This window comes from Varanus komodoensis, unplaced genomic scaffold (assembly GCF_004798865.1).
Source record: "Varanus komodoensis strain SLA01 unplaced genomic scaffold, ASM479886v1 scaffold2, whole genome shotgun sequence".
In the NCBI taxonomy this organism is placed as follows: domain Eukaryota; kingdom Metazoa; phylum Chordata; class Lepidosauria; order Squamata; family Varanidae; genus Varanus; species Varanus komodoensis.
The window spans coordinates 31,236,214-31,254,114 of record NW_025335568.1 but is presented as its reverse complement, the minus strand read 5'-3'; the positions used below and the strand labels follow the sequence as shown (position 1 = coordinate 31,254,114).

Genomic DNA, 17,901 nt, shown 5'->3' with positions numbered 1-17,901 from the left:
TCTCTACCTCTTTTTAATGTAAGAATCTGGGCCTTTCAGAAAACTGATGATTACAAGGAAAATGACCCTGGATTTCTACCAACTCCCCTGCCAGCCACCAAGTCCTGATTTTTTCTGATTTTTTTTTAAAAATCCATTCTTTGAAAGCTGTGCAATTTGCCTTTAAAGACTGTGATTTAATACAATTTATGATATGCACATCTACCCACCCATGCATCTTAGTGGAAAATCTCATGTGGCATCACTTAAACGAAAATTAAGCCCTTATGTTTTATTGTACAGCCACAGCTTCAGTCTTATGGAAACAATTATTCTGTTTCCAGATAAAGATAAAAATCAGGTTTGTAATGCAGAAGTTGTGGGGCCAAATTGATCTCTGGTAAAAAATAAAAATTTGGAGTTCCACTGGTGTTCACTGGGGTTGACATATTAGATCTGTCATTTCATTAGGATCCTATTATTCTCTTGATGATTCCATTCCTACGCACGCTTAAGGTGCAATCCTATGTGAGTGTAGATAGGAAAAAAGGCCTACAGATTCCAGCTGTCCCGGCCACCTATGGTCAACTTACTTTTGCATAAATAGATATAAGATTGTGTTATACATTGTTTGTTTTTACTACAGTGAACAATCAGGGTCTTAACGCATTGAGGACATAATCCTATGGATGTTCAGAGAGAAAAAGAGTCTAGCTCCTAGAATTCGCTAGGTGTACTTAGGGTTAAGGACTGGTACAGTTTTTGATCTAAACATACATAGGTCTGGCCCTTAAGGATACAATTGTGTAGATGTATAGACAGAACAAAGGTTCTATATCTCTTAATGTTCTGGCTGGAAATGTTCTAGGACTTTTTGTGTCTTAATCTCCCTGTATAGAATTCCACCTTAGTGTCTTCAGCATTTGCCCATTTTGAGTAACACTCTGTAGAATCATTGCTCTTTTATGAGAGATTATACTATCTCTGTTTAGTACATTAGTCTGCCAAATTACTATACCATAAGTTGCTCAAAAATAAAATCCTCACCAGTGCCTCCCTTTTAAAAGTCAACTTTGTTCATACATGAACTGTTGCTGATGTCTGTTTTATTATATTGAAACAACTGATACGTCTTTTTTTTCTTCCAAGGAACTCAAGGCAGCTTACATAATTCTTCTGCACCTCTCAGTGTTTTCTTCACAATAGCAACCCTGTGTGGTCAATCAGTCTCTGTGACTGGCCCAAAGTGACCCAGTTCTAGCTCCATAAACAGAGACTATAAACCAGACTGCCTCAGTTCCTGTCCTGTACTACTAACCACTGCGCTGCACAAGTCCAGATTGTTATACGTCCTAAGGATCTAAAATTATAAGCCAAAAAGAACTGCAAATCACAGCTACATTTAGATTACTCATTTGGAGGTCTTGATCTTTCCTGTTTCGCAATGTAGAAATCCCATTTGCTGTAGCCAATTTCAGTAAGTGCCTATTTGCCTCAATAAATGAAGATAACGTCTTTTGTTTTTTTGAAAATGGATACTGTTTTATCATATTTAGTGTTTGTGTGGGAGAGTGATTATTTTGAAAGTCCATTTCTGAATCATGATCCAGTGAAATGTAAGAGCAAGAAAGGGGCAGAAAAAATAAAGCTAGAATGTGTTTTCCGTACAGGTCACTAAGAGCGCTTGCCTGAGCACGTTTACACAGAAAAGAAGTTCTACAGTCCCACCATTCCCCAGCCGACCATGATGAGCTGTGAATGCTGCAAGTCATAGGGCAGCATTGGTACCCTAAGAATGCAATCCTGTGTGTCTCCACTCAGAAGTAAACACCACTGACCCTAAGGCTGTACGCTATATATAGGACTGCACATGTAGGCTGCAATGCTATACAGGTTTAGACAAAGCTGTCATCATGACTAAGAAAAGGGGATTTTTAAAATTATAATTATTCTCTATTACCGTTTTTAATGAGGTAAGATGATGAAAAAGCGTGTATTAGTAATCCACTTTCCTTTAGCACCAACAGAACACAGAAAACGTTAAGCATGTTTTTTAATAAACAGCGATCATCCACAAGCCAAGTCCCCCTGTTCGCTGAAATGCAACTTACACCTCCTGCCCAACTACTCCTCACAATGTCTCCCAAACAGACTATCCCGGTGCGCCGGAGGGGGCGTGGCTTTCGCTTCGCTTCGCTTCGTCTCGCCCCGCCCCCAACAAGCGGCGCCGTTGTCACTCATCGGAGACGCCTCGGCGCGCCCCCTAGAGGGCAGCAGCAGGGGCGACGGCTGCTCTCGCTTTCTCCGCCTCCTCCTCGTCCTCCTTCTTCCGGGTCTCCCGTTCTCAGCCCCGAATGGCGAATGGAAGTGTCCGCGGGGCCCCGCAGCGGCCGCACTCTCTCCCCGGAGGAATGGAAAGACCCGGAGAAGAGGAGGAAGAGGAGGAGGCAACGGCGGCATGGTCCCCCGGCGGCGGGGTTTCTTGGCCCAGCCGGTTGCTGCTGTGCCTGTACGCGGTTGGCTTCCTGGTGAGCGCGGCGGGGATGGAAAAGGATGGGAAGGTGGCCACAGGTGAAGGAACGGAGCTTTCCCAAAGGGTCGGGAGTAGCATTGACCAGAGAGCGAGCAGGAGAGAGAGAAGAGTGTTACTTCTCCCATTTGTGCCAGTGCTGAGCAGAATTTACTCCGCACATGCTCAGAGGTACGCTATTTTCATGCCATCCACACTCCCTGGAGATAAGTGATCCGAAGGAATTGCAGCGGTATTGGTTAATTTCAGTGATATTTATTAATTCGTAATAACAAAGAAGGGCTCGGGCACATTTCTTTGGATTCATGCCCCCTCTGTCTCCTCCCTGATTTGTGCTGCAGAGAATTTGCTCTGCACATGTTCAGAGTACTTTACATGTCTTTACTCTATGCTCCCCAGGGCTAATCCTGCTTTTGAAAGGGCAAAGAGAAACAGGTCCTGCACATTATGGGCTGTGCTGCACATTATGCCTAGCAGGAGAACAGAATGGGGGCGTTTCAAAGTGTGTATTAGTCACACTCAGTGATTTCCCATTTTCTTTTTCGAAAGGCCTCTGTTCTGATGCTATCACATTCTTGATGTGAGAGCACTTCCAACCACATGTACAGCAATTACCGCTGTAAAACCTGTTGCAATTTCTGGACTCCCAACTGGTCCTGCTCATCAAACAACAAAGCTAATGGAGGAGGCACAGCTGTACTATTCAAAATCCTAAAAGACGATGCAGTAAAAGTGCTACACTCATTATGCCAGCAAATTTAGAAAACTCAGCAGTGGCCACAAGATTGGAAAAGGTCAGTTTACATTCTGATCCCAAAGAAGGGCAATGTCAAAGAATGTTCAAACTACTGCACCATTGCACTCATTTCACATGCTAGCAAAGTTATGCTCAAAATCCTACAAGCTAGGCTCCAGCAGTATGTGGACCGAGAACTACTAGAAGTGCAGGCAGGATTTCGAAGAGGCAGAGGAACTAGAGATCAAATTGCCAACATACTCTGGATCATGGAGAAAGCTAGGGAGTTCCAGAAAAACATCTGCTTCATTGACTATGCTAAAGCCTTTGATTGTGTGGATCACGACAAACTGTGGCAAGTTCTTAAAGAGATGGGAATACCTGACCATCTTATTTGTCTCTTGAGAAACCTATATGTGGGTCAAGAAGAAACAGTTAGAACTGGGCACAGAACCACTGATTGGTTCAAAATTGAGAAAGGAGTTCGGCAAGGCTGTATACTGTCGCCCTGCCTATTTAACTTATATGCAGAGCACATCATGAGAAAGGCGGGGCTAGATGAATCACCAGTTGGAATTAAGATTCCTGGGAGAAATATCAACAACCTCAGATATTTTTATTTTTTTATTTATATCCTGCCTTTTTCCTACAAAGGGCTCAAGGCAGCTTACATCTCCTCCTCCATCTTATCCCCACAACAACCCTGTGAGGTAGGTTGGGCTGAGAGTCTGTGACTGGCCCAAAGTCACCCAGTTGGCTCCATGGCTGAGTGGGGACTAGAACCTGGATCATCTGAGTCCCAGTCCCATGCTCTTAACCACTACACCACACTGGCTCTGCAAATAATACCACTCTAATGGCAGAACTAAAGAACCTCTTGATGCGGGTGAAGGAGGAGAGTGCAAAAGTTAGCTTGAAACTCAACATCAAGAAAACTAAGATCATGGCATCTGGTCCCATCACTTCCTGGCAAATAGATGGGGAAGAAATGGAGGTAGTGACAGATTTTATTTTCTTGGGCTCCAAGATCACTACAGACAGTGGCTGCAGCCAAGAAATTAAATGATCAACCCTGATTGCTCTTTAGAAGGCCATATACTAAAGATGAAACTCAAATACTTTGACCACCTAATGAGAAAGAGCAACTCACTGGAGAAGACCCTGATGCTGGGAACTATTGATGGCAAAAGGAGAAGGGGATGGCAGACGATGAGGTGGCTGGATGGAGTCACTGTGGGAATGGGTGTGGGCTTGGGTGGACTCCGAGGGATGGTGGAGGACAAGAGAGCCTGGAGGAGTGTCATCCATGGGGTCGCGATGGGTCGGACACAATTTCGTGACTAACATAACAACAGCATTTTGGAAGTACAGTTTAAATGTGTAGAAACAACTGCATTTTTCTTCTTCTTTTGCAAATGCTAATAAGCTGCTTAGTACAACTATAGAACTATCAAGATAAAAATGATGCACCTTGAATAAGTGCACTTCATTCAACAGTGCACTACCAAAGTAATGTTAGTGTCACATATGAACTGAAGTTGTCAAATATCTGTTGGTCCAAGAAATTAACAGAAATGTGACCATAGCAAAGAATGAGCAGGAAGAGCTGGGCAGCTGTGGTCCTACAAATATTTTGCCAGTGCTGCCTAGCTTGGGTAGTGGTCAAGGATGGTGAAACTTACAGCCCAATCGGAGGACCACAGATTCTGCTCATTAGGATGCAAGATACCCCCTACGCCCAGTGCAACAGATTTGCCTCATGTTACTGTGGAGTAAAGGAACTGCCATGTGAAATGTTTGATCTGTTTGGCCTCATATCGTCTAATCCAACTGGTTGTAGCTTTCCAGGTCTGAGGCAGGGATCCTTCCCGTCATCGGCTGTGCAGTCCTTTTAGCTAGAGATGCTGGGCATTGAACTCAGGACCTTTTCCATGCAAACCGTGTTCTCTACCATTGACCTATGATGACTTCCCGGAATCTGTACCTTATTTGTTCATTGTTACATTGAAAATAAGAATGTGCTAAGCTCACCCCCTACATCTCTGTTTCTGTTGGATTCCACACAGAAGAAATGATTTTCAGGAGGGGAGAGCCTCTTCTGTCCTCAGAGCTCTCCGTGCAGTTTTGAGTGCTGCTTTTTCAATGTTCTCAGCTGCATGGAGAGACTTCACAGAAACTGGAGGTGCTCACCTGCAGAAGATTGCTGTCCATGTGTATAGGGTGATGGAAGCAGAGAAGGTAGGATTGGGGACTAGCATGCTTCTCGTGCGTATTCTGCTGCAGGGTACCTATATCATAGGGAATTTATTTCGCCTTATTAGCCTCTCCTAAAGGCTTTAGTTGTGACTCAGAAGATTGGAACCTTTGCTCTTGAACCTATTCTCCATGGGGAGCAGAATAGAAGAGGATTCTCAGTCCTTAATACTTAAAGCAAATGATACTTAATACTTAAAGCAGTCCTTAATACTGCCTTAAGAGGGAAGCTACAGTAGCTATGTTCGTTTTGTAGTACACACATCACTCAAAGAGGCATGCATGGTCAGGCAAGCTAGTAAAAACTACTCTGGCTTTACAGAAAGGAACAGAAGTGGGAATGAGGATGTGTCTGCATTACAAAGGTTTATATTGAGATCCAAGCATGGTACTATCTGTCCTTCTCCTCCTAGGGCCTTCCATAGGTAGCCAATATATGTGTGCCATTCACCAAGCATTCCTCAGAATTGCAGTTGAGGTCCAGAAATAGTTCTTAAATGGGTCTTTTGGGGGTCATACTTGCCCCATATCATTGGAACAGTTCCTTTATATTGAACACAGCAACAGAACTGGATGTAAAGGACAAGTTGTCATGCCTGGACAGCATATGAGGTTTTCTGTTGTGCAGAACTTGCTGTTGCTGTGTGATTGTGCAACAGCAGTGCACTTAAAATAAGTATGGCCTGTGTAGATATGCTTACTAACTTACTGAGCATTTATGTTGTCTGTTTGCAGGATTTCTTTGGTGTCAGCATGATTGTACCCTTATTAAGCCTTCATGTCAAGACTTTAGGAGCAAGCCCGACTGTTGCAGGAGTAGTAGGTGAGCACATCTTTTACCCTGTAAGCACTTCTGAATGTGTGTTGCATGTCAGCAAAAGAATCCAGCTGAGACTCTTGAGACAATCTGCCACAGCAAAATAGTTCATATGCCCTTAATATATAAACGTAATTGCTTGCTATGATGGTGATGAAGATTATCAGCAAAAGATACATTAGATCAACAACTTTAATAACATTTTGAAAGAGTAACTTTGTTGGTAATCCTCCCCCATGCGTTCCTTATTTCCAGCCATTTTACATCTCTAAGTCTTTCTAAAAGTGTTATAATAGTCATTATATAGTCATTATATAAATAAGAAAAGTATACAAGCAAACATAATCCAAAGCTGTAGAATATTTCTTAAAAATATAATGCAGTCCTTGGGGAGAAGAAAAACAATAAAACTCTTTTTTTCCCTGAATGGTTCCCCCTTTCACCCAAGGCCTTCAGACTTCATAACTCTGTATAAGACAGGAAATAACTTTTCCCCATGATTGAAAATAAATTGCAAAATGATCATTCATACTTGATTATTTAATGCTTTCTCCACTTTTAGGATCTTTATATGGAATACTGCAGTTTTTTTCCAGCACCTTAGTGGTAAGTTTGTGTTCCTGCCTCACAAACAATTGCTAGTCAATTGTAATGGCTTGGGACAGTACAATGCAATTGCCAAGAGCAAACTCTGGAGTTCTGGATTCAAATCCTAGTTCACCTCTTTAGCTTATTGAATAGTTTTTAACCAAATACTTAGCTGAACTTGCCTTCTGAGGTTATTGTGAGGATGCATTTATTGTGTGGGTATATGAGACTATTTGGGTTAATAAATCATGGTCCAGACTTAAATTATCACTCTGGAAGCGATTAAATAAATATGTAATATAACTGAACAACTTAAACCTGAAGTTTGGAAATGGAGTGTGTAGAGGCATACCCAGGTGAACTTCCTTTGTCATTGTACAAATGACCCCATGTTACAAACTGGTTTTGAATCATTTTCTGAAGCAATTTTCTATAATAGGTGACCCTTTATGCGCTATGTATTTTTTGAACCTAAACCAAGTAATCAAACAAGTACTGCTGTTTCTGTATATGTGTCTACTTCTAATTAAGAAGGAACAAAGTATCTTTTCTGTAGTTAGACTTCTTTTTTACTGTTGTTAATGCAATTTTAGGAAATGATCCAATTTATCAGGTAAAAGCATATTATTTTTTTCTGTAAAAGTTTTGGCTTAGAATTAGTAGCAGAAGCCTAATAAATGTGATTTGCTTTTTGTTTTTGTTTTTCTGAAATATTCATCCTATTAAACATTAAACTTAATGTTGATATCTTTTCCCCCTTTTTATAATTTTAATACCAACACAAGTAGAAACCTCTCTGGTTTAGACAAATAATACAAACCATATCTTCTGAAACCAAACCTATACTTAGCTCCTCCTGCATGTACCAGTGCCACTATCAACTTAGAAACACTCCTCTGACCTCAGGCATCTGCATATCAAATACCTGCTGAGCTACTGTTGGTGGAGCAGTGAAGGTGAGCTTCATGTTTCCATCCTCCTATTACTGCAGTTTGCTTTAGATGGGTCTCTGTGTTGGAACACTGCCAAAACTGGCTGGGACTGGAGAGGTGATAGAATTTCTTGTGCCCATCCTCTCCCTTCCTACCAGACCACCCTCTTTTTACCATCTTTTCACACAAGTGACCTTGGAAAGCAGAATAGTCCCTTCCATGGCTTAGATTCTTCTTAGATTAGATTCTTCTTCTCAGGTCATAGCAGTGTCTACTGACTTTGGAGGAGTTCTCCAAACAGTCTTATGTTCCTTTGGATGCTCTTCCAGGGAGTATTTTAGGATTGCTTTTGCCTGTAATTTCTTGTATTGCCTCCTTTTCAGGCTTGTCTGTCACATTCACTCATTGATTCCTCCTCTTCAGGGTATGTTAGCTCATAATTTATTTAGGTCCAGAAGGAAGCTGTATATATATGTATATATGTATGTATGTATATGTGTGTGTAAAAAATAATATTATAGAGTAATAATTGACAAGTTGTGTCTATATATGTCAAGGGAGTGAAATTATTATCACAATATATTAATGAAAGAGACTGAAAAGTATTTTCAAGTATTTGTTTATGAAGATGTAATGGAAATAAATGCACTATGTTGAATTGCAGTTTAGTCTTACTTAGAGTAGAACTATTAAAAGCAATGATATTTGAATTAGTCAGGACTAACTTAAATTCCATAGGTCTACAGAAGTATGACTAGGTCTGGATCCAACGCATAGAGTATTTACATATGGTAATATACATTTGTGATCAGAGAGCATTTCTTTTGTCTTATACAGGGCTCTTGGAGCGATGTAGTAGGAAGATCTTACTGCCTTCTTGCCTGCATTCTCTTCAGTGCACTGGGTTACTTTGTGCTTAGTATATCCACCAATGTGTTTTTATTTGCCATTGCCCGGATTTTTGTTGGTAAGTAACTTCTTTTCATTCGGGCCCAGCTTAAGCTCCAGGATGGGAATTGCAGATTGGTTCGTTATAGTTCAGACAGACAAAAATTCTGATCTTTTAAATGTATTGTGCACAATGCAGCCAAAGTAAAGTACTTTCAATCCCCATTTTTTTAGTGAGGAAGCCGTATTGCTCCCATCCATAGTAATAGGACTTAAAATTCTTAAGGCGGGCGAAACTGTTGGGAAACACATTTTACAGAGGGGTGCATTTATTTGGGAAGATGGTCCTGAGCAGGTCAGTTATCTACTGGGCCCAATCTGGTCCTAGGGCAGCTTGCAACAAAATATAAAATTACGCAAATAATTTGACTGCAGTCGAATACCTAAAAATGCTGCAGTGCAGGATCTCCTGTGCGCAAAGCTCCAAATTGGGCCTGCAAAACCACCTTGGGGTTCTCCTGGGGGCAGGGCTTCACATTAAAGCTTTTCCCTCTGGAACCATCACAGCACATTCCTCCCCTTAGAGCTGGGATGGGGGATGCTGGAGGAGTGACTGGTCTTCCTGGCACCAGTAACTTCCTTTCCATGGTGCAGGCCCCATAGAGATGTCTTGTACCACACAAAGCCAGAGAACAGATGCTAGGAAGCAGGGCCACTTTTCCTAACATCTGTGCTGTCCTTTCTTGCCGCATGCAAGAGCCCCATGGGAACACCCTGCAAAGCCAGTGCTGGGAGTCATAATGAAAAGTTCAAAAGAAGGCATATTGAATTCATATAACTTAACATTCCTTGTGTTTCTCTCTACAGACCTTGCTCTAGAGTACGAGTTGAACAATGTAAGATCGGTAGCCATTCCCACCATAACTTCCTAAATACCTCCCTTATTATTTTTTAGGTATTTTCAAGCACACACACTCCATTTCAAAAGTTCTGATTTCTGACCTGGTTTCTGAGAAGGAGCGCCTCCTAGTAATAGGATATTTTAACACAGCCTCCAGTTTTGGTTTCATTCTGGGACCTGTCATTGGAGGCTACTTTATGGAGTTAGAAGGTGGCTTTTACCTAACAGCCTTCATCTGTGCTTCCATATTTATCTTGAATGCCGGTATGTCCTTTACTAGTTTGCATGTAAATATTTTAAAAGCTATATCTTATTTATGGCTTGTACAAGTCTTTTATTAAATCAGCAAATTGTATTGTGATGCTTATTGTATTGTGTTGTGATACCAATTCTTGAGGTCTGTACCATAATACAGGCACAAGTGGCTGCACTGGGTAGTTCTTCACATTTTTCCTCTTTAAGCAAGTACTTTTCATAATAGGAAAAAAAGATCTTGTTAGGTCAAATCCATTGTTGGGCCAGTAAAGATACCCTGGAGCATCTTGCAATATGTACCACTGCTATTAAAAGTCATAGGGAGAAAACATATTGACTAGCATACTCTGAGCCTTCCAGTTCTCTCAGTGTTGTTTTATGAGTCATGAACTATATATGCTTCCTGTATCTACAGTTGTCTTCCATTAAATGTGTAACACAGAGACTGTAGATGTGTGTTCTGAAACATGAAATGGATGCACATCAAGGATTCCTATAGTTCGTAACTCACAACACTTCTCCATCTTTGCTTAGGAAGACATGTTTGCCATTTGCTCTTCACATTATTCTTAGGCCACACAGCAGACACCACTGCTGCATAGAGTCACAGCACCTTGAGTCATTTTACGCATGCTGTGAACACCTTTTCTTGCATTTTAATATTTCATGTTTGTGTGGCTTACCTGCCTCAGAGCCAAATAATCCCCTGAAATTTAGGCTGAAAAAAAGATGTTCCTTTCATAGTACAGTATCTTCTTTTGTGCAGGTTATCAATGAAAGACACTTAATAACATTTAATAGCTGAGGTCAGTAGTACACACGGGTTTACACAGCTTGTGGAAAAAAAACCTTTACATGTTTCTGAATAAGTTTTCATGCATGAGTTTCGTTTATTTTTAAGAGACATCATATCCTCACTAGGTGTGCTGTGAAAGGGGTATTGATTGTGGTTTGTTTGTTTGTTTTTAAGTTGACCATTATGTAGAATAGTCTAAGCATAACAATGTTTGCTTGTGAGTTGGTTTATGGCAGCGATAGGAAACAACCTTATCCAGATATTGTCAGCCCTTCAGATGTTGTTGGGTTGTGCTTCCCATCATCCCTCCTCATTGCCTAAGTTGGCTAGGATGGATGAGAACTGCAGTCTAACATCTGGAGCCCCATATATTCTCTAGCCCTGTCTTATAATTTGTGATTTGAGCAGATTCTGCTTTCTGTTTTTATTTATACTGTTTGCTATGTTTTACATTATAGTAATTTCTGTGGTTTTTAATGTTATATATCTTGCATAGATTATGACTACTGCAAATTGTAAACAGATACTGTCCTGGGAAAGAGAAGGAGGGCTTTCATATCACTGCTTAAAAAACCTCTTTGTTCAGAGTTTGTTATATGATCACTCACAGTGGGCATTGCAGTTCCATATGCCCTGCTTCTGGTTTGTTTTATATCCTCACCTCTTTTTCTAACCTGTTTCCTACCGACCACTTGCTTTGTAAATGTTCGCCTTCATTAGTGAAATTGCGTGTAAACTGGCAATTATCACCATGCCTGCCTGCAATAAAACAATTTTTCCACCTTGAATCTCTTCCAGTCTGGTTGAAAGCTCAACCTTTGCACTGGCTTCTTTTTACCACCCCAGACAGCACTGGGCCCATGTAAGGTCACTCTGCATTCCCGTGCACTACATTGTGACTGTGGCATCAGGCCATTTGCAGAAAATGTGTGGTCTGCATTTCATTCTTAACTGTTTGCTCAACTTTCTTGACAGGTCTTTTCTGGATGCTGCTGTGGTATGAAAAAAAGATTGACACTAATGCGTGGAGCCCTGTGAACCAAGCAGGAGATGTTCCATCAGTGGAGGTGAAAAGCACCCTGCAGATCCAGGCATTATCTCATGACACCATGAAGCGTGGTATTCCTGTGGAGTCCTTTTGGACCCAAGTACTGACAGTACTGAAGAGGCTGGGCAGCATTGCCCATTCTGATCTATGGGATGTTTTCCTGGTCCGGCTACTGATGTCTGTTGCAGTGATGCTGTATCACAGCAATTTTGTCTTGGCCCTTCAAGAGAGGTTTGGGATGAAGCCTAAACTCACTGGCTACCTCATCAGCTATAGCAGCACTCTTGGAGTAGCTGCTGGCTTTTTGCTCAGACCAATCACGAGATTCTACCAGCACAACACCTATGCCATTTTACTACGGTCCACTATCATCACTTGTGTTTCTACGATGTTATATGCTTTATCGGAGAATGTATGGACAGTGGTCCTGTCTGCCACGTTTTTAGCATTCTCAACCACTGTCGGACGTACTTGTATTACTGACTTTGAACTGGCTGTGGGTGGGAACCAGGCCAGTGGGTTGCTCATTGGACTCGGACAGTCGGTCTCAGCCATGGGCCGCATTCTTTCGCCACTTCTCTCAGGAATTGCCCAGGAGATCAGTCCACGTGGTCCCCCCATCCTTGGAGGCCTGATGGGACTTAAAGCTGTTCTTATCCTGGTCTTTAATAAATCACGTTATTCTGTCAGCGGGGGGACAAAACTGAAAAGCACGTAGTGAGGAGTTTGTATGCTTCTTACTTAGACAAGCAACAAGTTATTTAAGAGACTTAGGTCAAAGACTGTAAATGTTCTGGAGGGCTGTTGCAGGATTCTTTAAAAGGGAACCTTACAGAATCAAGGGAAGAGCTGAATGTATTTCCCAGTTTGTGTGTTTGCTTTCCCTGACCTGTCAATTAAACAATGGTAAACAGACTGGAAGAGGGTATAAGTTACATGATCGAAGAATGCTCCTGGTTGTAGCGCAAAGGCAACTTTACTAACCTGAACCATAGCATTCCTCTGTTCAAATAGTTGTAAATGAGATGAAGAACTTTTAAAAACAAGCATGGTAGCTCAAATCCATTTCAGTCTCAGGTAGTTGCCATTGCACTGCTGTAATATCACTTTGTGATGTGCAGATCTGTACACTTTGGGTTATTCATGGGTTAAGCAACCCAAAGTTAACAACGATTAACTAAGCATTTGCCTTTAGCATAAAGTTAGACACTCTTTTCTGATTTTCAGTAGTTGGAAACATGGAAGAAAGCAGGTACATTATTTTCTTATCCATGTTTACTTGGAAGTAACTCCCAGAGAGTGGAGTGAGGCTTATTCTCTAGAGAAAATGCATGCAGACTAAATTTTCATGGCATGGCAGCCCACCATGGGTACCTATGATGTCTGGCTCAGACCACTTCCCATAGGGTGCCTTGTTCTAAGGATTGTTGAACAGGCTCCTGGTGGGTTGGCATGTCATGAAACTGGAGGACTGATTCCATCATGGGCTACAATAAGCAATGAGCAGGCCAAAAAGCTCTTGCGGTATCATCACTTTACAACTGTTGTGTGTGCCATGCTTGGTCAACATCCATGAGTGTCATTTACTGCACTTTGACGACATTTACCAGGACGTTGGCCAGGCAACATTTTGCTCTTCTGTGAAGGACCAGGAAATTGTTATTATTTAATAATAATCAAATAGTTTAATTATTTATTGTGCAATTTGTATCATCACCGCCCCAAAAAAGGGATAACAAGCCAGTGAGAGCTGCTGCAAACTGCTACTTCCACATCAGTGGTGGCAGCTGAGGGTTCTGAGAAAAAGAAACTGCAGATAAAAAGGGTAACAATTGAAGAGGAGTGGGGTAGACAAGGGGTTGTATGACCCTGGAGGCTGCAATACTGAGGTCCAAGTGGGAGGAAGAGGGAGAAAACAACGGGCAGTAAAGTCAGCCTTCTGTTGGGCACATCATGGGTCGCTTTGTGAATGCGCCACACTGTGATGCATATTCATAAAGTTTGTGTTGTATGAACCCACCCCAGGTGGCAACCTCAAACCTAAATAAGACATTTACTTGCTTGTAATCCAAAATGTCTCAATTAAACTCTAAAAATTACTTAGATTACATTACAGAATAAATAGCCTGGAAATATTTTTATTTATCTGTAGAGTATTGGACAGACAAAGGTTGTAAAATGGGGGTTCAGTGATGCATTATACTTTGTTTTAAGATTATTTGAAACCATTACAAAGTTGCAATTTCTATTGCAAAATAAGTGGAAAGAACTTTGTGTCAGTTATTGTCATTGTGCTACCTAGAATATATGTATTATGCATTGTATTCCAGATCAGGAGAGATCCTTGTCACTCAAGGAACTAGGAAAGTATATTGCTCTTCATATAAGCCAGCAAAGCAGTTTGGTGTCTTGACACCAGTTGAATCTATCCCCTATATCAGAAGTTTGAAAACTTTCAACCATCTTAAGAACAGAAACAAGAAAATTGAAAATTCCTGAGGTTCATCAGCCGCAAAATGGCGGTTGTTCTGGGAAAGAGGGTATCAGCAATATTTTGATTTTTTTTCCTTCTAATTAAGCTTTTCCTCCCCATAATTCCAAGTAACTTATGGGAGTGTCTAGTGCCAGGGAGCACTTGTTTGGTAATGAGGCATTATGATCCAAGCCATATCCTGTTGTCTGGATGTTTCATTTTCTGAAACTTGTTTCCTGCATTCCCAATGTCAACACCACCACCATTTTAATAGGTGGGAATACAAGCTAGTATTTTATAAGATGACAGATATTTGGTAGGTTCTCAATATACCATATTTTTCCATCTATAAGACCGCCCTCCATGTATAGGACACCTCCACTTTTCCAACCCATCTCCAGCAAGCAAGCTGCTGCCGCCTGCGCACGCTGCTTCACCGCCCTCCTGCGTGCACCAGTCTCCTCCCCCCAGCGCACCTGTGGCCTCCCCGTGTATAAGACACACCTTCATTTTTAAGTAAATGTTTTTAAGAAAAAGTAGTGTCTTATACACGGAAAAATACGGTACATTGTCTGGTGCACTTTCTTCCCAGTCATGAAAGAGGTGTGAGCTAAGTTTTTCTCTTTCAGATGCATTCTCTGGGACATCACTAATGAGCCTTGGTCCCAAGGTCAGGCCTGACCTTTCCTAATGTTCTTAACTTTCTTCACACCACTTGTAAACATTTCTGGGAACTCGTGCCCTGCTTTAAACTACCTTTACACAGTAAAAGGCCTTTAAAAGGTTCCACTTGCTCAGTGAAGCATGCACAGATATGCTGAACTGTTTTCAGCAGCTGGGAGACTGTAAGATTTGGATCTGCCCTGAGATGGGCGCCTAATCCAGGTAAGAAGGAATTGGCAGTATTCTACCCACCTCAGACCCCTTGGAGGAAGATGGTACCTACAGGTCTCTAGTAAGTACTCAATGGTCACCAGTGCAAATGCCCAGAAGGCTTAGAGTAATACGTTGTCATTCCAGAGTTACTCTGGTAGCCACACAGGTCTTACCTGAGTACTAGAAAAATGGGTACAGGTAGTAACAGCATCTAGCAAATGAGACCAGGCCTGCTTCACATAGCAGTCAAAGTGAGGCAGGATTAGTAGGGACCAGGTTGCTTCTACCTGCGTGAGACACATAGCAAATCAATCATTGTCTGGGCTTGTTTGTCTTTGTTAAATATGATTTATTTGCTGCATTTTCATCCCACTTTTCAGACAGCCATTTACATCAATTAAAAGAGGGAGATTGAGAGTAGCTGCCATTCGGCTTAAAAACTGGAATGGCAAGACACACAAGGGAAGGGGGATGGAGAAGCAAAGATCAGTTTTGCAAGGCCCAAAAAGGGTGGTGAGTTTTAAGTGGGCATTTAAATGTAGTTCAAGCAAGCTGATTTTCCCTTGCTGCTGCTGCTGCTTAAAGAGTAATTGGGGGTTCTTGCTGCTCAAACAGGTAGCCCAGCTTTTTGCAAGCAAGCACCCCTGAAATACGATGGGCTACAACTTCTGGACTCCCTCATCCTCACTTATTGTTTCTAATACCATCAATGTTAGTCTGTTTTGTTTCAACTTACCTAGTGGAGCAAAAAGCAAAACACACACTTGTCACTGTGCAGGCTTACCTATGTTGAGAAGTCCCATTGTGTTCAATGAATAGGGCTTACTCCCAGGTAAGTATAAGACTTAAGTATATGTCTCAAAAGTCATCATGGTTGACTCATTATGTGTCAAAGTTGTCATGGTTCATCATACACATTCTTTGCAAAAGCTACTAGCTGATTATTGATACCCTGTGTAACAGAGTATTTTGTGTTGGTAAGGAAAGGGTTGGTTGTATTAGAAAAGGAAGGAAAGATGTTGCACTCAGGTAGTTTATATATTTTCCAACAGATGGCACTAGAGGCCAATCATTTCCTTTTTCGGCATCTTCCCCCCCCCCCCCCGCCGCCCCCCTGCAAATCATCAGTTATGTAGGAATCAAGCAAAGAAACCAAGTATAAAGATAGCCCAAATGCTTGGGCGGTGGTAATTAAAAGCAAAAATAACATAACCTAATCTCATGTTTTTGGCCCTTAATGCCACACCTGGAAGTTCTGCAGCATGGTTGCATTTATCAGGTAAATACTAATTTAATACTATTTTCCAGCAAATGTAATCTATATCCTATACTGAGAGCATTATGGGTTTTTTCCCAGTTTTTAAAGGCCATAACTGAAAATAACACATTGAGGAAAATAATCAGTTGTATGTATTCTCTCTCCTGAGCATTCACTTATTTACTGATCTTCTGACATTTCCAAATTAAGAGTTAATGTGTACTGAAACAAATGACAAAAGGCAACAGAAACAGACTTGAATCTTTTTGTTTATAAACTGTTTTCTTCCTTTCACATGACATGTTCAATACAATGAGAAGACAACATTAGGCAGAGGTTGGTTTCTAGATAATACATGACTATATATTTTAATTTGATTTTTAAAAAATGTTTTGATCTTTTAAACATTTGTTTTAATGGTTTTGATGTATATTGGGGTTTTTTAAATTATATATATATATATATAGCCTTAGGAGCCCCTGGGTCTCAAAAATATTTTTAATAAATTGTAATAAATAATTCTCATACCATTTATCTCTTGTAGTAAGAAGTATGCCTTGATAGAACCAAAAGATTCATATATTTACAGCTTTGCAAAGGTATACTATTTAGGGTGCAGTTGCAACCTTCATATCACCACAGTCAGATAGTAAAGGCTGCAAGGCATTTCTAAAAAATGTCAAATAATGGCTGCCCAAACCACTTTTTCATTTGGGCACTTTTTAACTTGCTTATGCAGTTACCCATCTGACTCAGACCACTTGTTGTGGCAAAAATGAGTGGGTCATTCTTCAAGCACCTGGTAGGACACAAAGGATAAGCTACATTTGGCTTGGAAACATGTCGAATAGCCCTTACTAATGGTGCAGTCTACTATACCCACCTACCTTGAACTAAGCCACATTTGACTCAATGGGCCTTGCTTTTAAGTAGATATGAATAGGGTCATGCTGTTAAAGTATTTCACAGTGTTCTTGTTGAGTTCTTAACTGCAGCATCTTTTTTAAACAGAGTTCTGCAATTAGCAACACCTGTGTTTCAGTGTGCCAGGCACCCTTAACAGAAATGTTTGCAAAGAATACATTCTTGCAAGTGCTTTAAAAAGAAGTGTACTGTGCAATGTCTCAGTGCAACTCACATTTAAAACCTACCATTGACAATGATGTATAATAAAGCATATATAATTGGTAAAGCTTTCCTTCATTGTAGAAGCATGACAATTCCAAAAAAAAAAACCACAGGCAGTCCCTGAATTACAAACATCTGAGTTACGAACAATCCATATTTACGAACAAAATGCCATAAAGCCTTATAATGTTACTGTGGAAAATTGTCATCACCAAAGAGAGAAGGAGAAGTGGAAGGGGAGAGAGGGAATCCTCCAAAACATGCCTTCCTTCCTGGTTGCCCATCTCCCCCCCACCCCCAAAGAGGGAAATTTCTCTAGTATTTCCTTGTTGCGCAAAGGAGGCACTGGTGAATAGGGGCATAGAGATATTTGCAGTTTTTCCACTTTCACAAGGATTCTGTGCCCTCAGCCCCCATGACTGTGGAAGGCTGATCCTATTTAC

At 41.1% G+C, this 17,901-nt stretch overlaps 1 protein-coding gene across 2 annotated transcripts; it reads left to right on the top strand.

Annotated features, from left to right (window-relative positions):
• Positions 1-2,345: 2,345 nt before the first annotated feature.
• On the top strand, positions 2,346-13,992 carry MFSD9 (major facilitator superfamily domain containing 9). 2 transcript variants are annotated; one of them, XM_044429621.1, is made up of 6 exons: positions 2,346-2,507; positions 6,234-6,321; positions 6,878-6,921; positions 8,673-8,802; positions 9,679-9,888; positions 11,651-13,992. In XM_044429621.1, exons 1-6 carry the CDS (start codon positions 2,391-2,393, stop codon positions 12,439-12,441), a joined length of 1,380 nt encoding a protein of 459 aa, XP_044285556.1. In that variant the 5' UTR covers positions 2,346-2,390; the 3' UTR covers positions 12,442-13,992. The 2 variants fall into 2 exon arrangements, with proteins under 2 accessions (XP_044285556.1, XP_044285557.1); XM_044429622.1 differs by lacking the exon at positions 2,346-2,507 and adding an exon at positions 3,278-3,303.
• The last annotated feature ends 3,909 nt before the right edge of the window (positions 13,993-17,901 follow it).